At 40.0% G+C, this 25,527-nt stretch overlaps 1 protein-coding gene across 7 annotated transcripts in view; it reads left to right on the top strand.

The window, feature by feature from the left end:
• The window catches only part of CD44 (CD44 molecule (Indian blood group)), a 91,877-nt gene that overhangs the window by 30,736 nt on the left and 35,614 nt on the right, over positions 1–25,527 (top strand). For all 7 annotated transcript variants that reach the window (XM_011965525.1, XM_011965524.1, XM_011965523.1 and 4 more), the window contains exons 2-5: positions 6,436–6,601; positions 10,098–10,231; positions 16,260–16,328; positions 19,257–19,487. In XM_011965525.1, the coding sequence (XP_011820915.1) occupies positions 6,436–6,601; positions 10,098–10,231; positions 16,260–16,328; positions 19,257–19,487 (600 nt within the window). The remainder of the gene's footprint in view (positions 1–6,435; positions 6,602–10,097; positions 10,232–16,259; positions 16,329–19,256; positions 19,488–25,527) is intronic.

Here is a 25,527-nt window from a genome sequence, read left to right as displayed (position 1 = left end):
ACTGGGCTGGACCAAGAAGCTATTATTCCTTGCAGGCCCTACAATCTAGGCAAAGCTTTGAAATGTGCCTGGACAATTTTATTAGAGATCTATTTTCCTTGATCTGAGGCTTAGGGGACAGTATAGATGAGATTAACGGCATTTGGGGTCAGCGATGGTTTATCCAGGAGAGAATGCATAGTACCGGTAACCAGGAGCCTGGATAGTAGGCAAGACAGCACAGAGGTTAGAACTCTGACTCTCCTTCTTGGATGACACTGGGCAAAGGACTTCACCACTTTGTTCCTCAGTTTCCTCATCTGTAAAATGGGTTTAGCAATAGTGCCTACCTCATAGTATTTTTATGAGAGTTAAATTAGCTGAAGGACATAAGGCACCTAATAAGTGTGCAATGCTCATTGGCTCTGATTATTAAGTGTCAAACACCATATCAAGTGTTTGACATACCTTATTTCATTTAATAGTCCCATAAACCCTGACAGATTAGTATTGTCATCCCATCAAGGAGGAGGTGGAGAGTCAAAGAGGTTAAGTAACTAACAACCTGTGTCACCTGAAGCGAGTGGCAGGGTCAGGAATTAAAGCAGGTTTGAGGAGGTCCTAACTAGGTTGAACTACCAACCTTCACAAAAGTTTGGCACTAGAGACTAGCTTTATAGGACAAAGAAACCTTCTTTCAGAGCTCCTTTGTCTCACTTTCCTGACAGCCCCCTAGCAGACCTCTTCCCATGTGGGTGGGGAGATAAGGTTCCTAGACATTGAGACACTGGTCTCCACGACCCCTCTGTGCTGCCCACAGCCCTGTAGTAATGAGCATTCTAAAGGCCTGGTGGCATTTCTCCCATGGGAAGTCTCCTCTCTGAATCCAAAAGTGGCCTCAAACAGTCAGTGTTTTCTGTTGAGCCCATTTATCTCTCAGAGGGAGCCACTTGGGACACTTTATTCATTACATGATACAGGAGATTTATTGGAGACCAGAGGGCTCAACGGAAAACATTCTTGATTTATTTCCAGCCGGAAAGGCTTGTTTGAGAGATGCAATCAGCCATTTAGTATTAGCCTCTTGAGTCAAAGTGGATCCTGAATCACAGAGGTCTCTGTTTCTCAGGAGAGACACACAGACATCTGAGGAGTCTTGCCTCTCTATAGTGGTTTGCAGCATGACTAGCACCATTGCCAGAGACACTGGCGCTCTGTCAAGCAATATTCTGTGGTCCATGGCTATTCACGTCTTAACTTTACCTTAACTCTACTTCATTGTGAATTTGGGCATGTTTCTTTATTTCTTCCCCTCTCTGTGTATTAGTTTCTCCATCTGGAAAATGAGGATACTAATATTACCCACTTCATAGGGATGTTTTAAGGATAAAATAAGTAAATAATTCTAAAGTGCCTAAAAGAGAGCCTGGTATATACATAATGAATGCACAATAAATATTAGCCACTGCTCTTGCTGTTGGCATTATTAATATCCTGCAGGGTAATAATTTGGGTTTGCATTTGTATCAAGGAAACCTATTGAAATGTCTTCATAAATTATCAGGGTATGAATGACACACAGCCTTGAAAATGTTGTCTCCTTTTAAGTCAAGAGGGACCTAGAGGAGAAGGATTGTGAACACTCACAGGATAGTTGACGAGAAGTGAAGTATTGACACCATTCTTGCAACTCCTAAGTGGCTAAATAGCATCAGGGTTAGGAGTTGGACTTTCTCATGAGATCAAGATAAATGTAAGCTGTGGAATTTTTACTTTGCATAGCATTTCTTCATCCAATCAGTAGCCCTTTGCAAATACCTACAATGTTTCAGGACCTGCTTAAGCCTTCACATCGAGGAAGGTTAAAGGTTGAGTTTATCTGTTTCATCCTGTCTTGGCTCATCACATGCACATACAACCACACACTCACTTGCATACACACTTATGAGTATGAGGAGAATTCAAAATGTTCATGGAAAAATGAGATTAAAAGAGAAAAGTTTAAAGATGTAAGCTTTTCTTATCACCATAAGTGCCATCACGTTCAAGATACTGTTATAAGCTATGATAGCAGCCATTTAGTCCATCCCTTAAGAACTGAGGGTCCTGGGAATTTAATCATGTCAATGCAGTCTTTCTTACATTGTTAACTAAAGAAAAATGGGTGCCCTTTAAAGATTTTTAAAGATTAAGTAACAAAAAAAAGTCAGAAGGAGTCAAATTTGGACTGTGAGGTGGATGTCTAATGGCTTCTCCTTAGGAATTCTCAAAAAATTGCCTTTGTTTGATGAGAGTAATGAGCAGAAGCATTGTCATGGTGGAGGACGACTCTCTAGTAAAGCTTTTTCATACATTTTTTTTTCTTCAAAAGCTTTGGCTGCCTTTCTGAAAACACTCTCATAATTACCAGATGTTATCATTCTTTGACCTTCCAGAAAGTTAACAAACAAAATGCCTTGAGCATCTCAGACAACCGCTGTCATGACCTTGGCTCTGGACTGGTCCACCTGCTTTGACTGGTACACTTTTGCTTTGACTGGACCACTTCCACCTCTTGGTAGCTATTCCTTTGATTGTGCTTTGTCTTCAGGATCACACTCGTAAGGCCATGTTTCATCTCCTGTTACAGTTCTCAAAGAAATGCTACAGGATCTTGATCCCACTTGTTTAAAATTTCCATTGAAAGCTCAGCTCTTGGCTGCAGCTGCTGATCTGGGCGCAATGGTTTTGGCAACCACTGAGTGGAAAGTTTGCTCAACTTTAAATTTTCAGTCAGATTTGTGTAAGCTGAACCAGTTGAGATGCCTATGATGTTGGCCATTGTTTCTGCTGTTAATCATTGGTCCTCTTCATTTAAGTCACAAATAAGATTAATTTTGTTCTCCCAAATTGATGTGGATGGCATATCACTGCAGGCTTCATCTTCAGCAACATCTTGTCCCTTCTTCAAACAAGTTATCTGTTTGTAAGCTGCTAATTTCTTTGGGGCATTGTCCTGATGAACTTTTCATAAAGCATCAGTGATTTTGCCATTCTTCCACCTAAGCTTCACCAAAAATTTTGGTGTGTGTTCTTGCTTCAATTTTAACAGAATTCATGTTGCTCTGAGAGAGCATCTTTTCAAATATGTCTTATCCTTGTTAGTGCCTCAAACTAGTTCCTGTTCAGACATATCAAGTTAGTGAGAGTTGATTTTGGTACAAAAAAATTGAAATCCATGTATAATTTTTTTCATAACACATATTTTTTATGAACTTTTGGAAGACCTGTCATATAGACACACTCACACAATGCATGCATATATTGTCAATGAAGTTGTGTTGGCTTCTGAAACTCAAGGGATTTTACTGAAACTCATGAAACTCAAAGGATTTTACTGAAAAGTCTCAGCCTTAATTGGTTCCTCTTACATTTGCATATTCTGTCTGCCAGGTGGCAAGGTAGAATTGACTGTAATAAGAAAGAAACTACCATTTAGCTCCAATTATTGTCCATGCCTCAGAGTTGATTTTTAACCTGAGAGTGACAGTAGCCACCTGGGCCAGGGGCAGACAGGTAGTTTGCCTTTCCTGGAATCAGAGGCTCCCCTATTAGCCTTATCTTCAAGAAGCTGATAGGAATGCTTTGTTTTCCTTTTGTGTGCTGGAGAAGGAGAGGTCCCGGAAGGTCTGTCATGCAGATTGACAGTTTCCCTTTGTAAGACTGGCCAACTGAGGCCAAAGTTGAAAATGTCAGTAAAAACAAATAGTATTGCAAAAGGGCCTTATGCATTTCCTTCTCTATCCTTTCATTGCCCCATCAGCCAAGTGTTGCATGAGTGGCTTAAGAGAACACCACTAGGCTTGAAAAAGAGTGAACCGCAAAAACACATTTTCTCCATTTCACCTAGTTGGTATTTTCCCCCCATGTGCCAATGACGCAAACAAAAGAAAATAAAAATAATAGAATTGGCTTATGTATTTTCAAGTTCCATTTCTTGTTTCTTCTTTTACTATTTTCAGAATCAAGGAAGATATTACAGAATTTTAACAGTTTTCTTATCTCATTTTCATGTGTTAGACATTGTTTCCTAGTGGTTGAGACCTGCTTCCTGCTCAGGAAAGAGAAAGCAGTGGTTGCCCATACAATTCAATAATAATGACTCTATCTTTGTCATTATTTAACGATTGTTTAGGTGTGCCCATAAATAATACATACATACATAAAACTCACCTTTCAGCGTTCTGGTGAAGATGATACAACACAGAATCTCAAAGGTACTGGGTACCCAGGGACACTGCAGTAATAGGTCCCTTCTCCCATTGCTGTCAGCTCAGAAATACAGAACAGAGCAACTGGGATTCAGGAAGGAGACTACAGGCTCTAGATAGAAGTAATCACTCACTTCCTTGGGCAACTCACTTCCCTGAGCCTCAACTTTCTTGTTGGTAAATAAGTGGAATCTTCCTACCCACCTCTAGACCTGTGTAAGAAAGGGATGGAGCTGGTTAATGCCAGTTCTGTCTGATTCCAGACTGGGTTCTTAACTAACAACAAGGAGTGGTGCCTGGCCAGGCACCTGGGTCATTGTCCCAAGATGATGTCAACATGTCTCCTTAGAGAAGGACTATCATTGAGGCCTATGGAAGTGTTCAGGAGGAATCAAGCTTCACCAGGAGAGTTTCAATGTCTTAACCCTTTGCATGCAGTTTCCTCAAGTATAAACTGGGGATCATATAGTCCCAGGAGTTTTCAATTACAGCCTTTGAAGTCTTTTGAGATTGTTACACAGGATCAAGAAGAATAGGATGATTTCTAGCTCTCTATTGGAATTTCAGATTGATGTCTACAAAATTCACTAAAGTTCTTGTATTGAATAATTCTTTACCCAATTGATAGCAGTTAGGCTTCATTTTCGATGCCATTAACTCCGAGAGCAAACGACGGGCTTTGAGTCTGCCAAAATATTAAAAGTGTATTTCTGAGGAAATTTCAATGAGTCATTCGTTTATATAACAAATACTTGTTGAGCGTCTATTTTCTATTGGGTACTGTTGTAGGGGTTAGAGATAACAGCTGCAAGCAAGTAAAGGGCCCTTGCTTTCTCAGAGCTTTCATTCCAGGAAGGAGAGAAAGAGAGTAACCACAACAACAATGGATGACCATGCTGTTGTGAAGACACAAAAGCCAAATGAGTTGAGGGAGAGACTGGGGGTTAGATGAGGGTGTTTGGGGAAGCACTCTAAAGTGAGGTGATGTGGAGTTAAAATTCTGAATGACAAAATAATGAACCACCTATGTGACCATTAATGAACCACCTATGTGACCATTTGAGGATGGAACATTCCAGACAGAGAAGAAGGCAGATATAAATGTTCTAGGATGCGAAGGAGCTCAGAGTGTCTGAGAGAATTGAAGAGAAGATTTGTGTTTAGAGCAGAGCAAGCTACTTTGAGGTTAGAGAGGGAGCCAGGAGCCAGATTATGTTGGTTTTAGCCATAATAAGAACATACATACTGGGTGTGAACATAAACTGTCGGAGGTTGTAAGCCAGGGAGAGAGATCACTTGATTGTGGAAAAATGCTCATAAGATTAAGTGGAAAATTGACTCTCAAATCTAGAACTGTATATACAGTACCATTTCAATTATGCAAGCATATGTGTATATATATGTGTGTATGTGTATATAGATACATACTTTATGTATATATGCATAAAGTACGTGTGTGCGTGTGTGCACGTGTGAATGTGTGTATTCAGTAAACAAACTGGAAGAAGATAAAGAAAAGTGTTTGCTGTAGTTTTTGTAGTGGTGGATTTATTTTCCTTCATTGCTTTCCTGTGTTTTGTAAGTTTTCCGTAAGTTTATATGACATCAGTAATCAAAATTAAATCATTTGCTTTTAAAAAACTTTGTTGCAGAGCAATCAATGGAGAGAATGTAAGAGTGACACTATTTTACTGTGTCTTACCTCAGATTTGAGCTTAATATCATGGTGCTTTGGAATGCTGGAGTGAATTTTGAAGGCTCTGGCTAGCAGAGAAGTTTATTTGGCTTTGGCTTTTGGTTTGTTCTTTTTTTTTTTTTTTTTTTTTTTTTTGAGATGGAGTCTCGCTCTATCACCCGGGCTGGAGCATAGTGGCATGATCTCAGCTCACTGTAACCTCTGCCTCCTGGGTTCAAGTGATTCTCCTGCCTCAGCCTCCCGAGTAACTGGGACTATAGGTGTGTGCCACCACACCCAGCTAAATTTTGTATTTTTCGGAGAGACGGGGTTTCGCCATGTTGACTAAGCTGGTCTCGAACTCCCGTCCTCAGATGATCCACCTCCCTCGGCCTCCCAAAGTGTTGGTATTACAGGCTTGAGTCACTGCACCCGGCCTTATTTGGCTTTTTAAGGAGTCTGTCCTAAAGTGAACTTCTTACTGTCTCCAAATTATGCAAAAGAATCTAACATTTCTATTTCTTCTCATAGATTTGAATATAACCTGCCGCTTTGCGGGTGTATTCCACGTGGAGAAAAATGGTCGCTACAGCATCTCTCGGACGGAGGCTGCTGACCTCTGCAAGGCTTTCAATAGCACCTTGCCCACAATGGCCCAGATGGAGAAAGCTCTGAGCATCGGATTTGAGACCTGCAGGTAACATACCAGCACCCGACCACTGGCGAAAGCTGGCGGCCTGGGACCAGGGAGCTGGGCTTAGAACTGGAAGGCTCCTCTCCCACAGCTGAATGGACTATTGCCTAAAGAGTCAACCCCACCTATTAATTTGGCCAAGTCAATTTGGAACCTGTATGACAACTGGAGTTTAAAGTCAGCTACAGACACCTTTGTGAATCATAGAGCGGGAACCCAGAGGAAGCCATTAGAGCTCTCCTGGCTTTGAAGAAGCTGCAATATCATTGTCAGAACCACAAGGAAACATAAACCAAATAACAGTGTTTAAAATAAATATGTGGCTGGTAGAGTCTTGGCCCTGCAGACTTGGCTCAAAGCAGACTTTTCAAATTACTCTACCTTGCTCTCTCTTCAAAAAAAATTTTGTTGGTTTCTCTTCTATGTTTCTCTGGTTTGAAAAAGTAAATAAAAAGGCATGAAAGCTATTAAGCTATATTATATGAAGTTATATTATTATTGGGAGCCCTGAGAGGGCTCCTACCAGATATTCTAGAGCTCCATAGAGCCTTCCTCAAACTATGGCTCCAAGCAAGATAATCACAACAAGCAAGGACTTTATTTTTTGAATTTCCAATGGTCTTGTGTTAAGCAGTGCACAAGAAGAGCAAGCCATGATGGCAATCACAGTGAATTGTTTTGGTTCGGTTTGTTTTCATTAGAAGAGGACTGAGTAACCTCTACAACTGCTCTAAGCTTCTACCCCAGCCTGCAGGTGTGCTTTTGCAGTGTCTTTAGGTGATACGATTTCCCTTTCTCTGCAACACACACTCACATGCACACAGACTGCTTTTGAAAAGTCAAGCTGCAGAACTCTTTATGGAAACCATGAAGTTTAAGTTAAGTGTTTCTATCCTCCCACACTGATTATAGTCATGCACCCACATTATGAGTGATGGCTGAGACTCTTGCTGAAAGGGAAAAGGAAAATCTTTTGCCTAAAATTGCCCTGTCTGATATGGTAGCCACTAGCCACATGTGGTGACTTACACTTAAATTAATTAAAATACTAAAATTGAAACTTTAGTTCTTCACTAGCACTAATGACATTTTAAGGGCTCGGTTAGCCACCAATGGCCAGTGGCTACTGTACTGGATGACCCAGGTTAGAGAACATTTCCATCGTTGTAGAAAGTTCTATCGAGCAGCACCACTCTAAAATAAAGAGCAGATGTACATAGACATCTGTATGTGTTCAGAGCTAGGTCTGGGAGAATATGAAAGGAGCAGAGAGAGGGAGAAGCTCTGGTGGCTACTGAACTTATACTGTAGGATGCAATAAGGAAAGGCCAGTTAGCAAATCCATTATTCTATTCCCAAGGCTAATTGTTTAATTATGGCCCTGACTAGGCCACTGGCCTAAGAAAGTGAATTTAGTAAGCTGAACTTCGATTGTGAAATACAAACAAGGCATACTTGCAAAATATAGAAATGCTCCCATATGCTGAGGACCAGGGGAGTTCTTACAACTGCCACTGGCCAATCATCAAGCACTTAGATGCTGGGAGCCCTACTGCCCACCTGGCCAAACCCTCACTTAATTCTCAAACTGCACTGTTGATCAATATTATCACCTCATTTTATGGATGAAGCAACTGAGGCTTAGAGAAGTTACACACACAGTCTGCCCAAAGAGGAGTTGGGATTCTGGTTCTGCTTAGCCTGAGCCCAGGACAGGATTTTAATGACCAAGCCCTCCTCAGGGGCTTAAAAGGGGAGGAAAGTATGCTGTCTGGATTTGCTAAATATTCTTTCCTCCTTGTGAACAGTCACTTACTCATGCCACATACACACATACAAACTTTAATATCCCCAATTTACAGTTAGCATGACACATAAAACCGGCAGGCAACATGAGGTGGCAAAAACTCAGTAATAGCTTACAAAGAGAATGCAATAGATTCTAGAATGTCGTTGTTATCCATACTTGATGACATGATGTGATGGGGGTGAGTTGGCAGGTAGGTTCACCAAGAAGTATTATTTAGAAAAAGAAAAACTGTGCCAAAGAAATCTATCATTTCACCCATAACTGGTATTAAGGATTGCAAAACTTATTTCCATAATTTCACTCCAGTAGCTATGAATCAGCTTTCTGCCATAGGACAGATGGCAGAGTCTCATGGGTTAGGAAAAAACCTTAGCAGCTACTCTCTTTTGTCTACCCCACCCTGATTGGTAGCAACTCTTAGATATATGAAAACTCATTTTGATTTAATTGTGCCTGTATCCCCTGCCAAGCTAAAGAGGCTTTGGGGAAACCAGTTTGTCTGTTTAGATGAGAAATTAGTCATGCGAGCTACAATTGCCACATAGATAGGAGTTCTGTGTGCTTGGGAACTGCAGACTCAGAGACATTTCCATGGGTCTTGCAGGGTGATGCACTCCATGCTGTTGCCCCTGGCAGGAAAGATGAAAAGCAACAATGTGCATTTTAGCCAGAATTGAATTTTGAAAAACCTGCTGGATTTAGCTTCCTTCTCTCTGCCCTCCTGCTGCACCACAGCTTCTCTTGCACATGGCATTTTCTCAGCCCACATCTCATTTTTTTGAGGCATTTTATATTCAGAAAAATTTGTGTTTTTAGCACAATTAAAAAGTAAGCAACTTTTTAGCCATCAGGATGCTGCTAGAAGAGGCTGGGCTGTGTATGTTGTATCTGAAAGGGCCTCCAGCTGTAATACACTCTCAGAGATACCTTGGCGGAGAGAGAGGGGCTATGCGTTTCTCTGGCTGTGCTGCTTCTGGAAAGTTCCTGAGCTACATGAGCCACTGCTATCTGCTTACTTAATTGCTATGACTCCTATTGTAATGATGGTTAATTTATTCCCACTGGCAATAGAATTATGCCTGCAATGCTCAGGAGGCCGTGTGCTGTGCTGTGTACTTGGCATATGAACAAGGCTTTGTGTTTAGGATAATGGAGTATGGAGTAAGGGGACTCGCAGGAAAAGTTGTGGCTGAGAAAGAAGCAGGGGAATGGGACATGAGACAGGTCTGAAATATGTGCACTGAAATGAAGAAGCACCCCTTCCTATCTATGGAAGCTGGCCATTTTGTGTATTTTCTGGAAAACATGAAAGTAATCCAGAGCCAGGATGAATCTCACATCAAAACTTCTCTCTTCTGTGACTCACGCTTCCTTCTGTTTGTTCAGATAGACTCAACACTGCTGAACACAAATTTTATTTGAAACTAATGATTCCTTTCATGATTTTTTTTTTTAAAGCTCTTTATAGGTCTCTAAATAAAATCACTTTGTTTCTATTAGTCTTGTTGATCTCTTTCCCTCTCTATGCTGTTATTTTTGGATTTCACATAACTCAGTTGTTGAAACCTCCGATATCCCTAGAGGTGAATTGAGTGAAGAGTTGCACGGCATTAAATGTCATTCAATGGGATATTATGAAATTCCCATCTTAACCTTTTAGGTCAATATCCTCTTGTTTTTCTCTTACAGGTATGGGTTCATAGAAGGGCACGTGGTGATTCCCCGGATTCAGCCCAACTCCATCTGTGCAGCAAACCACACAGGGGTGTACATCCTCACGTCCAACACCTCCCAGTATGACACATACTGCTTCAATGCTTCAGGTTGGTTCTCGGGGAGGGGGGGTGTCTGTTGGCATGAGAGGCTTTGGGAGCCTGGTCTTTGGAGCTCAGCTCAAGTGGGGATTCTCATAGCCTCCATTTACATAACAAATGCTCACTCAATATCTGTACAGCAGAGTCAACACTCCTGTCTCCATGGAACTTACATGCTAAACTGGGGAGGCAAACAATAAACACATAAATATTAAATACCCTTCAGGGGTGTCCAGTCTTTTGACTTCCCTGGGCCACACTGGGAGAAGAATTGTCGTGGGCCCCACATAAATTACACTAAAACTAACAGTAGCTGATAAGCTAAAAAACAAACAAAAATCACACACAAAAAATCTCATAATGTTTTAAGAAAGTTTACGGATTTGTGTTGGACCACATTCAAAGTCATCCTGGAACACCCGTGGCCTGTGAGCCGCTGGTTGGACAAGCTTGCCATGTAAGAAGTCAGAAAGTGATACAAGTGTTGTAAAAAAGAGAGCAGAGTACAAGGCTAACTAGTGTCAGGGATGCTTTTATTTTCTGAGAAGGTGGTCAGGAAAAGTGCCCCCTGGCCTGTTGTGAGAATATCAGTGCTCAGAGGGGAGAATGCCGAGGAACAACATCAGAGAGCTAAGCAAGGGCCCGCTAACAGGGGGTGATTCATTCTCAGTGTGATGGGAAGTCATTACAGGTTTTGAATAAGGGAGTGACATGAATCTAATGATAGCTTTGGGGTGTAAGTCAAATGTCTTAGCTGAGAGCTATTTATTATATGAGAGGGCTGGAAAAAATTCTTGGAGAGTATATGGTATGCCTTTGACCTTCTTAAATATCCCTTACCCAACAGTTGAGAGAACCAGAGGAGAAGAAACCTAAGTTAAGATGTAGATGCTAGGACACAGGCCAGCCTTTCTCTATGTCTTTGTGACTTTCTCCCAACCATTAACCTAGAAACTCAGGCTTATGAGCCTTATTCAAGTCCTGGCAAAATTAAATAGTTCTATGCATCATGAATTTTCAGAATTTTTTGAGAAGAATCAAAATTATAAATGTCAAATATCTGGATGTCACCTGTCAAAAGTCTTACCTCTTAAACTGGGTCTTCTGTTCCCATGGAAAGTTTGAAGTTGTGTGAACGGAAAGATGAAGCCTTGAGGTAAACTTGGTACATCTTGTTGGAGTGTCAGTTTTCCTCAAAGATGGGAAGGAGATGTTAAATTAGCTGGAAAGGGACTTAAGACATTAACAGCCTGAGACAAACACATATAAATATATATATAAAATCAAGATATCACAGATATATATATACCATATATATCACGTATACCATATATATACCATATAGATCACATATACCATATATATACCATATATATTTATGGTAGTAAAATATAAAAATCTGCATGGATTTTTAAGCTATAAATAGAACATCAACTTAATTATGAGATCTTCTACCTACTAATAAAAAAAATTAAAATTAATTGTGAGATGACATCAGTGGCTTTAATCTACACCACCCACCCTTTGTTGTGTGAACAGTAGGTATCAGAGTGGAAATTCAGAGAAGAAATCTAGAGTTTAGGACAAAGTATCAGGGCTGGCTAGTTGAAATGGAGTGTGTGAAGCTAGTAGATTTTGACAAAAATTTACAGGTCATTAAACCTATGGAGAGACACACAAAACAGGAACAGAAAACTGTATAATGTTTACTCCTCCCTGTTATATGAGTGAAGAACACAAACGGAGTTTGATAAAGGGAAGGGAGTCCAATTAACGCTAAATAGTACACGACTCATATATACTAAGTTCCCATACCCATGTCTAGCATGTCACTCTAATGATATTATAATGAGAAAACCACATATAAAAAAGCAAGAAATAGACATAGAGCAACATGTGGTCTAGCTAGCTCCATCCGGTGCAACAGGTCAGAGGGAGACGTTGGGAAAAGTTTGTGCTTTAGACAAAGAGGTTGGCTCAGTGGGAAAGGGCTGGCCTGAAGTTGTACACTCCTGAGTCTCTGGGCACTGCTTATTGCATCTCCCATTGAGTCTTACTGAATGAATGCATGCAATAAATTATGTAGTTGCATAACCACATTGTCTTACCTGTTTTGCAAGTTGGTTTCACTTGCCAAAAGGAACCTCAACTCAAATAGGTAGAAGCTCACACTGTTTGATTGCCTGGCATCGAAGCCATCTAAGCAGGCTGCTACTGAGACTTGTTTCTATCCTTCATTTTGTTCATGAGGTTGGGTCCATCCCTGGAGTTGGGAGCAAGAGCATTGATTAATTTTCTTCTCCTTGGAGGGTTAGTTCAGTTGAAAAGCTTGAGAAGTACAGGGGGTATGTTCCTTACTAAAATGGATGAATTAAATAATAAAGCTAGAAGTACTATTTTTCCTTTTGTCTATTTTCCAAATTGACTCAATATTGATAGCTACTTTTGTAAGTTTTTATTTAAGTTTAAAGGGAATATTTATTGATCACCTCTATGTGCTCAGTACTGCACTAGGCACAGATGGGGTAAGAAGGAACTGGAGGCTACATTTCTTGTCTTAAAGGAGTTAACAATCTCGTTGAAGCAATGAGACAAAAAAAAAAAAAATAAAGAAACTGGAGAAGAGGATAAATGTGTTTAGGGATACATAAATTCTAAATGTCTTGAATTAGAGTCAGATGATGGGGGTATTAAGTGAGCTAAAGATTTTGATAAACTGCTGTATGCAAAGGATTTCATTGCAAGGATCCCTGAATCTAATTTAGCCTGAAAGCTGCTAAATTAGCAGCTTTTATGTTTTATGATCCCCCCATAAAACAGCTATAGGGACAAAAGTCAGCTTGATCTTAGTAGATAGCTTCCATAAGCTTAAAGTTTTAGCAATATTTTTAGAAAACATGGCCTGTGGCTAACAAATGAAAATAAGGCAGAACTTGAAAAGACCTTTGTGATTTTTTTTCCCCCCATTCTCAGTTGCTGAGGACCAATGTGAGCCTGGTGACTTCTGTGTGAACACAGAACTGACTTGAATTGATTCATTTAAGCTTGCTTTCAGTCAAGTGCCTCATTTTATTCTGAAGGTAGAATTAAAGGGAAGATTCTACATGTATTTGTTTATTCATTTCCTCCTTTATTCAACAACTATTTGAGAATATTTCTGAGATAACTAAAATGTATCCAGCATTGAAGAGGGTGCTTTTCTATCTGCAGATTAGTGGCTAGACTGAATAATTAATGTTTCTCTTGGTTATTTTGGTGTGTTGAAGCCAAGGTTTATGAGAATACCCACCTCAGAGAATTTCTAACAAGTCCTCAGATTCAGGAATACCTCACCAGGTCTAGCTTTCCAAGCAGTACAGAGCTCATTAAATGGAAAGAAAGGCTATCTAATGAGGCCCTGGAATCCGACATGAGAGCATATGTGTGTTAATTGCACATTTGGGTCACCATCCACTAAGCGTATTTGCCAGATTTGATGTTCTTTATAAAAGTTAAGGTGAATTGGAGCATGAAGGGGGTCCATGTGAACGAATGCTCTAACAATTTACAAAACTGTCTTAGGGTTTTTGACATCATGCTCCATTCTATTACAACTTGCTGCCTGGAAATTCCCAGTGTACTGTTACTTGCAGTTATATTTGAAGTTGGGGGAGGTTGCTGCATCCCTGGCGTTAAGAAGCCATAATCCAAAGCCTGGTTCCAGGTATGCACAACATACAAATATCAGAAACATCTCATAGGTTGGATCAGTTTCTGCTGATATTTCCATGAGAAACAAGATAGATACTCCACCAAATCTCCCAGGTTGGTTATATGCCCTTATTTTCAAGTGCAATAATTTTGGAAAATATTTTTGAAAACTGTAAAAAGCTAAATTAATATTAATTATTACTGTCCCCGATGACCTTGTGAATTTCTCACAAGCAGGGACAGAAGCATGCTCATCTTCTTTTCTCCTTTTATATGGTCTGGCATATAAGTGTTGAGTAGATGCTTAAAAGTAATAAATGAAGAGTTATAGATGTAACTTCCTTTAATTATTTCTTATGGCATTATCATTTAGGGATAATCTAAATGCTTGACCTGTACATATTTGGAGACCCATTTTGGGGGGTTAACATCTTAGGTGTGTTTACTGGAAGAATAGACCCTTGGGAAATTATATTGGTACTTTTTTCTTTTTTCATCCATTTAACACATTTTTATTGCATGTTTATCTGTCCCCATCACACATAAACGTTCTGGCCAAGACAGATAAAGTTATTACTCATCTGTGGAACTTATATATTTCTAGGAAGGGAGGCAGGTAGCAGGAAGCAGTGATTGAGAGATGTGCCATTAACAGCCATCAAGTAAGATGAACAAGATAAGTTTATATAGTGGTAAACATGAAGAAGAAATGAGAGCAAGATGCTATGTGATGGTGACAGGTGTGGGGGAGTGATGAAGCAGTTTAGATTGGATGGTAAGGAATGGCCTCGCCAAGGAGGTGAGATTTCTTTTTTAAAAAATCTGAGAAATCTTTTAGAACAGGCTTTGCAAGAATGGCTTTTCCTAAAACTTTCTGTTTTTTCCAATCGAATGTATAAAACTGACAGTTAGTTTCACTATGAGGCCAAAGAAATGAGCAGGTTAAGGTTATCCTCTTTTATCTGTGGGAAAAGATGCTCGCATGTACTAGGAAGCAAACAAAACCTGTTTTGTTCAACTTGTGTTTCTATTCACTTTTATGCGCACGCAAAAATTATAGCAGGACACTTAAAATACTTGTGATAGCAGTCTGTCTGCCTGCCTCTCTTCCTCCCTCCCTCTCTCTATCCATCTATCCGTCTCCACCCATCCATCTCCTTCTTCCTCTTTGCCAGGAGCAATTCTGGGAGAAACTAACCTAACAAATAAATTTCCATTTTACATTTACGTATGCACACACACAGTACAAAAACTGTAATGCACAAATGGACTTAAACTTTCTACAGCAGCAAAACCAGTTTAAAGCTCTCTGAGGCTTTAGAGCTCAATTCAAGGTCTAGTCACAGAACAAAGCACTTTGGCATGAATGGAAGGTTGCTTCAGCTACTCTGCAGTCTGCTTTTAAGACACAAGGAATGAAATGCAGGGTGGAAGTTTCAGGGTCTGTTGTCAGGGGGCTTGAGACAGTGCTTCTCAGAGGGCTACCAGTAACATCTGTGGATGATCAGTCAGGTCCAAGATTCAGGCAGAAATCTTTATTCCTAAAGAAAGGGATGAAAGAGCAGAGGATAAATGGAGAACAAGAGGAAAAAATCTAGAAATACCAATAATGAGATATGCCAAAACAGTAACCTTGAAAAATATTGTGGGCACCTAGGCCAAAGGTGGTCAACCTCAGAAGCAACATGCTGAGAAGCTGTCTATACAGAGTAAGCACTTCAAAAGATCAGCTAAATTAATAAATACATTACTACATTAATGAAAGACTAGAGATTCATTTGGTTTTTAATATTTCAACTGAGTAAATTCTTTGTTATGATTATGTTATTTTAACCTTCAGATTGTCAGGCTGTTCATGTTGATAAACATTTGATTGTGTGTCTGTCATGTTTTCTCATCATTTCTGTGGATTGCCCAGATTATAAATGATTTTCTCATGATAGTTCATACTTTACTTTTAAATTTTTTGCAATGTTCCTGCATTACCTTTATAATCACAAACTTAAAAAATCCTCCCTAATGTGTTTGCATTAGAGAAGGAGCCATGTCTATCTCAGGCTTCCACAGTGCCTGATATAGAATGTACATTTATTAATGAATGAATTCATGGGGGTGGGGAAATTTCTGGAAATTTCATAAGTTCCAGAAATTTATGAAATCAAGTAAAAATGGAAAACACATCACAGAAGACAGAGAAATTCCTAGCCAACTTACGGAGTTTTGGAAAAAGAAAATTATTTGGGACAAGTTATAATAAAACTCCATCCTAACTGACTAATAAAAATGAGAATAGATTTTCCTCATATTTTTAAAGTGTTCTCATCCTTTTTTTTTTCCTACCCCATAGCTCCACTTAAAGAAGATTGTACATCAGTCACAGACCTGCCCAATGCCTTTGATGGACCAATTACCATAAGTATGTCTCTCTTCTAATCTTAATTGAATTTTCCTATTTTGGGAAAGGGGCTCAGGTGGGTTCTCTATGGTATATTTGAATAGAACATTAGGGCCAGGTGTGGTGGCTTACTTCTGTAATCCCAGCACTTTGGGAGGCTGAGGTGGTTGGATCACTTGAGGTCAGAAGTTTGAGACCAGCCTGACCAATATGGCGAAACCTTATCGCTACTAAAAATACAAAAAATTAGCTGGGTGTAGTGACAGGCACCTGTAATCCCAGCTACTCGGGAGGCTGAGGCAGGAGAATGGCTTGAACCCAGGAGGCAGAGGTTGTAATGAGCTGAGGTTGCGCCACTGCACTCCAGCCTGGGCAACAGAGTGAGACTCCATTTCAAAAAAAAAAAAAAAAAGAATATTAGTCATTTCCCTAAGACTAAGGACAGTTGGCTTTAATTCAGTGTCCCTTCCCTTTTTTCTGCAATGACTTGAAACTGCTCTCTGGTTTACACTCATGCATCGTTCCTCAAACTTCGGTCATTCGAAACCCACTTTCACATGTTTTTGGTATCTCTATATATACAATGCTATCATTTACTTGATTTTTTTATTTAATTGACCCATTGTTTTCTACTTAAAATGCATTTATTTTTAAAAAGAAATTGCACATGGAAAACCAACACCACATCATCAATAGAAGGTATCCTTAATAACATATTAAAATGTAAGAAAAATTAAATAATGTTCTTAATTTGTAGCTGCTGAAAACTCTGGGTCTGAGTCATGTTCTCTCTTATAAAGGGGGATTAATAAGTGTCGGGCATAGGGGCATTTTGGCCCCAATTAGCAATTTCATGTTTGATATAACTGAAGTATTGAAAGATAATCATGAAGGATATAAACTTCCTGATATGAGTTTTGACATTATTTATACCACATCCATCTTAAATCATCCTGATATTTGATTATCCACAGATGTATATATTCATGCACTTTTTAAAAATAGACATGGGGGTCTCACTATGTTGTCCAGGCTGGTCTTGAACTCCTGGGCTCAAGCAATCCTCCCTCCTCAACCTCCCAAGTGCCAGGGTTACGGGCATGAGCCACCATGCCTGGCCTATTCCAGCGTTTTAGAAATCAGAAAATCTGAACCAGAACTTTCAAATAGGCTAGTCTGCTAACCCTGATCTTACTGCCTCTGAGCCTCATTTAAAGGGAAACAGTACAGTGTTGAGGAGGTCTGATTTCTGCTTCCTCACAGCTGGACACTGACAGTGCTCATGGGCATGATGTTGCAGTGGCAGACGGATGAGAATCTTTGTAGACCATACAAACCTAGCCCCACATTGTTGTGCAAGGAATTGTCCCTGACCTGTGCCTTGCAATAGGAAGGGGAGGCTTCACACCATGATGGCTATGACATGAGATGTGCTGTCTCGGTCAGGCCCGGTTTGAAATCCCAGTTCCTCACCATGTGTGAGATTTTAGAGGAGTGACATAGTTTTTCTGATCCTCAGTTTTCTCATACATATAATGGAACAACCTATGAGAATTTTCAGGAAATTTGTAAAAGACACTACGTCTAATGTATGCCCAGCCCATAGTAGATGTTTAGTAAATGCCCTGTTTCTTTGATACCCACAGTTCTCTTTTGAAGTCCAGACCTGTAAGAGTTTGGTCAACAATATTTCCTTGTCAAATCCTCACCTGCAGAGATTACCAGGGTGATTGACACGTTGATTTTTTTTTTCATTTATGTATTATTAATAGTTCCACTTGAGGCTTGGTACAGTGGCTCACTCCTGTAATCCCAGGCCGAGGCAGGCAGATTACCTGAGGTCAAGAGTTCAAGATCAGCCTGGCCAACATGGTGAAACCCCATGTCAACTAAAAATACAAAAATTAGCTGGGTGTGTTGGCGTGCACTTGTAGTCCCAGCTACTTGGGAGGCTGAGGCAGGAGAGCTGCTTGAACCTGGGAGGCAGAGGTTGCAGCACGCCGAGATTATACCACTGTACCCCAGCCTGGGCAACAGAGTGAGATTCCATCTCAAAAAAAAAAAAAAGTTCCATTTGAGCAAGCTAAATAGGTGGCCAAAAAGAACCTTTAGTCCCATCAATGCAATACAGCAGAAAACAATTTCATCTCACTTGCGTAGTGAGTGGCCCAGACTTGAGAGCAGTAAATACTTTTAGGGAGGAATAATGAATGAATCCATTCAGGGTTTTTCTTCTCCAGTTCATTCTAGTCATGTGCTTGTTGCAACCACAGATGTTGATCTTGGTGTATATCTGTGCTTGTTAATTTCCAGGTTGAATTTCACAGAGAACTGCAAAGGCTCTGTCTGTATTTAGACCTGTTGATTTCCTAGCCAGAAGTGGGTGTTTGCACAAGCAGACAAAATTTGCCCCTTAAAAAAGAAAATCTAAATCTTCATCAATTTTCAGATATATCTTCCCTGCTGAGGCTATTAGTCTGCTACTTCAAATCCTTTTTGGAGGAATATATGGAATTAATAGCAACACATTTTATATGTACTTCAGAAGGGAGAATAGGGAACCAAGTGGGAGGATGATTATTTATTGAGCACCCACTGTATTTTGAATACTGTGCTGAGCACTTTACTTACAATGTATCACTGAATCCCCATTTTACAAATGAGGAAACTGAAGCTCAGAGTTGCCTTGTCCAGAGCTCTATGAAGCTGGGATTCAAACATGGGGATGGGACTCCCCAGTACTTCCTTATTTCCTGCCTCATCCCCAGGGTGTGTGCGGGGATGGGAGGCTGCACTTTCTAAGTGCATCTGCCACTCTGTCCCATCACTGGATAGATAGGTGTTTTTCATTGCAGAGGAAAATAGCTTTGAAGTCATTATGTTAAATGCTAATCCACAAACTCAAAATATGAGCTGTGAAGTTCTGTAAGAACCTTTTCTCTCTCCCAGCTATTGTTAACCCCGATGGCACTCGCTATGTCAAGAAAGGAGAATATAGAACGAATCCTGAAGACATCTACCCCAGCAACCCTACTGACGATGACGTGAGCAGCGGATCCTCCAGTGAAAGGAGCAGCACTTCGGGAGGTTACATCTTTCACACCTTTTCTACTGCACACCCCATCCCAGACGAAGACGGTCCCTGGATCACCGACAGCACAGACAGAATCCCTGCTACCAGTAAGGAAAATAAATCACTGTGCTTCCCAATAGCAATTCCTTGGCAAAATGTCTCTGACCTTCCTGAGCATTGCACACTCACATGCTGATTTTCTCATCTCTAGACAGCTGGAAGCTGGTGATGCCATTTGGGGAGGTGGGCTCTTGTGGTTGTCAGTGAACTGTATGCACTGACTACTACTGCCTACCTTTTTTTCCTCATCTATAACTGTTTTTCTTACCTTGGCATAAGAAGTGCCATATAGGAAGTTTTATTTTGGGGAGAGCCCTCCTTATTCTCTTATCCCCAGAGATACAGTGACAATTCAAGCCTGGTATGAAAACCATTTTCATTTTTTCATGTTTCCTTCTTGTTCTTATCCACCTATGGATAATATTGTTTTCATAAAGTCGGGATCCATAGAGTTTGCGTACTACTCCACTATCACCTTTTTAAAAACCCGTTTATGCCTGAGGTTGCAATTTTTTGAATTTTTGCAATCAGAACTTGGTGATGACCTTGAGCAGTAGGATATAAATAACTCCCACATGCTTAGCGTTCCAATAATGGAACTGTAGGCATACATGGGTCAACTGTGGCTTTTTATGTTTTAACTTGATTTACACTTAAACTATTGATAGTGTAATATTCAGTGATTTTCATCAACCATGATTTACTCAACAATTCCTTCATTTTTGGTCCAAGGAAGCATATCTGGATGAGTTTTCTGGTGAAATCAAATCAGCGTAAGAGCTCTATATTCCAGCCTGTTGGGGAATGTTCTCAATACTTACTTGGTGTGTGGGGGTAATTCGTTACTCAGAGCTGCAAGAGTGGAAGTATGTAAACATTGCGTTCGATTTCTTTGGAGTTTGCCCCTCGCGCTTCAGCTCCACTGGAAAGTGTTTACATATCTCTTGTCTCCTCTGTTTCCCTCTTTGCTTTTCTTCTACAGTTTGTTTTGAAATGGGCTCCCAGATGGGCCATGTTCCTCCAGTGGAGGATTAATCAAACTCAAATAGGGCATCTGCATCTGGAGCAGTTTTCCTAGTATGGTGTGGATTTTCTCTTTTCCTGGCTATAGCTCCTGAGGGGTGAAACTTGGGCCCCAAAGAGTGTGGCAGAAATGCGCTAGCTTGTGAATACTCAAGACAGGGCCCTTCTCTATTCCTCGCCACCCAGAAACCAGGGAAACCCCCACAGCACTGTGATTTCATTTATAAGGTCACTTGTGCAATAGTGTTTTAAATTTCTGTCAGTCTCTGGCTGAGGGCATGATATAAATAGGCTTCGGGTTCCCATCACTCCCTGCACATTCTTTGAGGCCTTTTAAAAAGCAGCTTTTTCAAGCTGTCCATGCTTTCTTGGGTGATTGGCCCTCTTGAGTTTGCATCAGCTTATTGTTGGTAGTCCCGTGGGCAGCCCTTCTTGAGAGAGGCTTCTGCAAACCAAGCAGGCAGTGCTGCTAGCCACTCACTGCTTCTTGGGTTCCTGTCTTTTTAAAGTAACCATGTCAAAGGTGCTTATCATTATGGCATGCAATTTTGTCAGATGCTGGCAAACACAATAATTAGTGGTCTCAGCAGGAAGCAGAATAGGTCTACCCTAAAGTACTGCTTTCCACCAAAGAAGAAAATCCTGATAAAACATAACTTGTGGGGACCATACATAGCTAACATTCAAGCCACTAATAGCCTATACAAAATAGTATTTCATGTGTGTTTTAAAAAGGCAATTAGCACATTTTATTAACCCCCATAGGATATCTCTTAAGAACTGTGTCTTCCCTTCCTAAGTTAGTCAGCAAATGTATTTTGAGAACCTACTATGTACCAGGCCTATTAGAATGCTTGTGACTCAAGGATAAACATGGGTAGGAAGTAACATTGAAGAGAAGCAAAGATTACTGAGATATTTGTTCATTGAATCAATATTTGGGGTCTTCTGTATGCCAGACATGGCTCTAGGATGCTAGGAATTCAGAGTTGGACTTACCTTCATGGAGACCATATACTATTTAGTTTAGGGAAAAGGAGTGTTTATGAGACTTAACTAAAACATAGTTCAGGATTTGGGCTGAGAAATGAATTGTGCCTTTCTCCTCCCAGAGAAATTAGTTAAGTTTCCTTCAGCAGCTAAAAAAGAAAGAGACTAATGAGTCTACCAGATGAGTCCAAGGCTAACCTGAGAGTCACTGAAGTACTGTAGGACCCAATGGGACCAGTAGCAGCTCCAAAGTGGATCGCTTCATGCAAAGAAAGGTACCAAAGCAAACAACCTGGTGGAAACTTGAACGTAGCATAATGGCATGACAGGAAAACTCAACACCGATAGGCTTCCGAATAGAATTGTATCTCTAAAGTCCAGTGAGGAGATTTGCAAAACCTTATCACTGTTGGACTGAGAGCTGGGACAGAGTGAGAGGGAGTGATTGCAAAACCTCCCTCATGCATTGCAGGAGGGCAGGGGTCAAGAGGAGTGCTGGCTAAGAGCATAGAAGAAGGCTGTCTTTGGCTCGGCTGGCTCATTCCTTCCTGAAGGGCCTGTAGTGGGTGGCAATAGGGACAGCTAGTAAGAATAACCATCTGGGTAGCTTTAGGCTTCCAGCAGGCTGTTTACCTTGAGTGTCATCAGCCTCTTCCTATTGGTGACCTGGAGCTCTCTGGGATCAAGAAACCTAAACTAATTCAGGAAACTGACTCTTGCCTTGGAACACTGTATTTCCTTGTCTTCTGGGTGTCAAAGGAATACTTTCTTTTTTTTTTTTTTTTCAGATCTGGTATGGCCTATTTAGGTGGGGAAAATTAGAAATTCTGCTGGCTAGGCAGTAGCTTTTTCTATTTCTCCCCCTCATACCACTCCTTTCAGAAAAACAAAAATAACACCTATTTCTATCTTGTTCTTGTAGGTTTGTTTCCTCTGGTACTATTTTTTCCTGGTGTACTATTGGGTGAGGGTGGTGGGAACTGTGCATCTTTAATAAAGTTTCTGAGGTGAGAATGTGGTGTCTGTGGATTTTCCAGGGGATGCTCAGGTTTGTCGGGAAGCTTCATGGGTAAAATTGGCTCCTATTTCTCTACTCTCTGTTCTAAACTAATGTGTCCTTTACAGCAGGGGTGTCCAGTCTTTTGGCTTCTCTGGGCCACATTGGAAGAAGCAGAATTGTCCTGGGCCAAACATAAAATGCACTAACACTAACCATAGCTGATGGGATAACACACACAAAAAAAATCTCATAATGTTTTAAGAAAGTTTATGAATTTTTGTTGGGCCACATTCAAAACCATCCTGGATCGCATGTGGCCCGCAGGGTGTGGGTTGGACAAGCCTGATTTAGAGGACAGAACGTACTGTGCTAGTGGGGCACAAATGCCTGTTGGCATTTGATATAGGTAGAGTCAAAGTTTTTAACATAGGGTTCATGGACTTTCAGTAGGTTCAATGATAGACCATAAGGCATTCTAGAACCATCTGAAATAATATGCAAAATTTTGAGTGTGTGTATACGTAGCATCTCTTTTTTGAGGAAGGAGGTCATAACATAGATTTTCAAAGGGATATATAATTTAAAGTGGTCTTTTAAAATCTCAACTGGCTTAAATTAGATATTTATCCTGATGGTTTTTGCCATTCCACTTCAACAAGGAAATATGCTGGACTCAAGTCAAACTTGAGAGTCAAATGAGAGATTTTAAATTGCAAAATGTTACTGATGATATTTTCTCTAATCTGAGAAAAATGTGGAATTTCTCTAACTTTGGCTACTCTGGTTTTTGGTAGAAACACATATTGAATTAGAATAAAAAGTAACAGAAATGGTAGATGGATACCTGAGGAAGCTTTATCTGATTTCAATACTTTGAACACATTTTCTTTGCAAAGTTCCTGCTCAAGTACGAAGTTTGACCTGAGGCTGATGCATGTGGGTGGAGCTTTGAAATGCCAGTTGTCATCACAAGCTACTTGGGTACAATGTTAGACAGATGTGAAAAATACATGCTAGCAACTCAAAGGTAATCCAAAGATAAATGAATGAAAGCAATCGTTCGAAATTCTGCTTCGAAAACCTCCAGTTCATGGCTCAGTCGCCCAATCAAGAAAATAGAAAATTTCTTTCCTTCACAGGTTATTAAGTTGCTGCTTGATTTTGCTTTGATCATGAATTCAGGAGGTTCAGTTTGAAGAATGAGTAGCATGAAATTTATACCCATGTGGAATTTGCATTTCTGATGTTGTCCTAAGATAGTGGGAGATGTTAGGAGTCTGGAAAGATAAAACAAGGCCTAGATTTTTCTTTTCTAATTATCATTCAATAATAGATACAGACATCATATATAGACAGAACTGAAAGTGAAGATTTATAGAGGGAATATCACTAAGTGATATTTTCATAATTGATCCAGTTACTTCAACTGTGCACTCAAACAGCCACGCAACAGCACAGAAGCAAAATAACTGGATTTGGTCCTGGTTTGGTAATTCACAGCCTAAGACTCAGGATCTCACAACAACAGCAATGATAGGTAAACTGCTTCGTCTTTTGCTTATCGGCTCTCCTGAATGTCAGATCTTTTAGTGTTAGGGGAGAAGACATCCATCATCACGTCAAATCTCCTTCACCATTCTTAGTGAGAATAGGGTCTTGTACCACTTGGTGTATCAGAAAGGCCTGTGGATCTGGGGATATGACTGATATTCTTAAATGTCCTGTATGTTTTCCTTTTGGCAATGTGTATGTAGAATCAGAATGAATTTTCCATAAGAGGAAGGAAAAACTATGAATGAATACTTCTGAATGAATGAATGAAATTATGAAAAACTACAAATGAATGACTTGACTGTGTGATTCAATGAGAAAATGTCCTTTAGAAAGAAGTCTGCCGGAAAGTGCAGGCTTCTCCTTTCTGCTGTTCTGATTCTCACAGCCAATAATAAGAGAAGGAAATGCAGATTTCTCTCATCAAAGTGTAGGCCCTGAACCCTTCTTTGAACACTTAAAATCTCAGCTGTAAAATGTAGGAAATGACCTATTGCTCCATATCAGAATCTAGGCCTCTAACTAGCTCCCTGGGTGTGTGGCTCTTAGCTCTATATACCTGCAAAGTGTATTGATAAAGGAGCTTTGGGGAAGAACAATTCAAAGCCTGTAAAAATGGGAGATTGCAAGGACACCTTCATTTATTAACTTTCATTGATGGAGGTAATGGCCATACTCCAAAATAACTAGGCATTCTTTCTGCAGAGGGGAGTAATAAACATGGAAAAATGATTCTTTGCATTTGTTTGCCTTATATGACATTGGATAAATTATATTCTTTACTTCTATAAATAATCATGAGGAAAACAGTGCTCATGTTATGTTATTGTTGCCATATCACAATGTCTAAGATCATGCAGGGGTGGGGAGGAGGGATAGAGAAATTGCAGAATAAAGAAAATGCTATTTTTAAATGTTGACAATGTTTATCTTCATAGGACAAAGAATGTGAAGGAAAAGGTCTTTTTGGCAGTATTTCATCTTAGGTCATTTTTGGGCTTTCTTGATAGCTGAAAAAAAACTCTAACTCACCTTACTTTTGTGTTTGGGGATGATGGTTTCAGCCTCTCTGCTTGAACTTGTCCTCAGTTTTTTGTCTACTGTTAGCTCATATTCTTCTGATACACATTTTTGTGCATTATTGGTTGCAGAAATGGCGGTCTTTGGAGATTTTTAAATCAAGACTCTTGCTTCTGGTCTTATTAGCAAGATCATTGGGGTCACCTCATCTCTGTCTGTCTTTCCTGATTGATTATCCTATTTTCAAAGAATGAGACTCAAAATGTCCTATTCTGCTTTGCAAAATATAGTTTGACATAAGAAATTACCTTGGGCAAGGTTGTGAGAGGATTTGGAATCTAAATGGAGAAAAGTGGAGAGGCATATTTTTCAATCTTCTACTTCTATGTCATTTTCCCTGTGTGTTGGATTGTTAAGATTATGTATCTATTGCTGGCAGAAATATCATATTCTAAATTCTTGGAGAATGGTATTGGTTGCCCAAGATTGTATAGAAGATTAAG

This window comes from Mandrillus leucophaeus, unplaced genomic scaffold, assembly GCF_000951045.1.
Source record: "Mandrillus leucophaeus isolate KB7577 unplaced genomic scaffold, Mleu.le_1.0 Scaffold73, whole genome shotgun sequence".
NCBI classification, from domain to species: domain Eukaryota; kingdom Metazoa; phylum Chordata; class Mammalia; order Primates; family Cercopithecidae; genus Mandrillus; species Mandrillus leucophaeus.
Note: the sequence above shows the minus strand (reverse complement) of the source record. Positions and strands in the feature narration are given on the sequence as shown.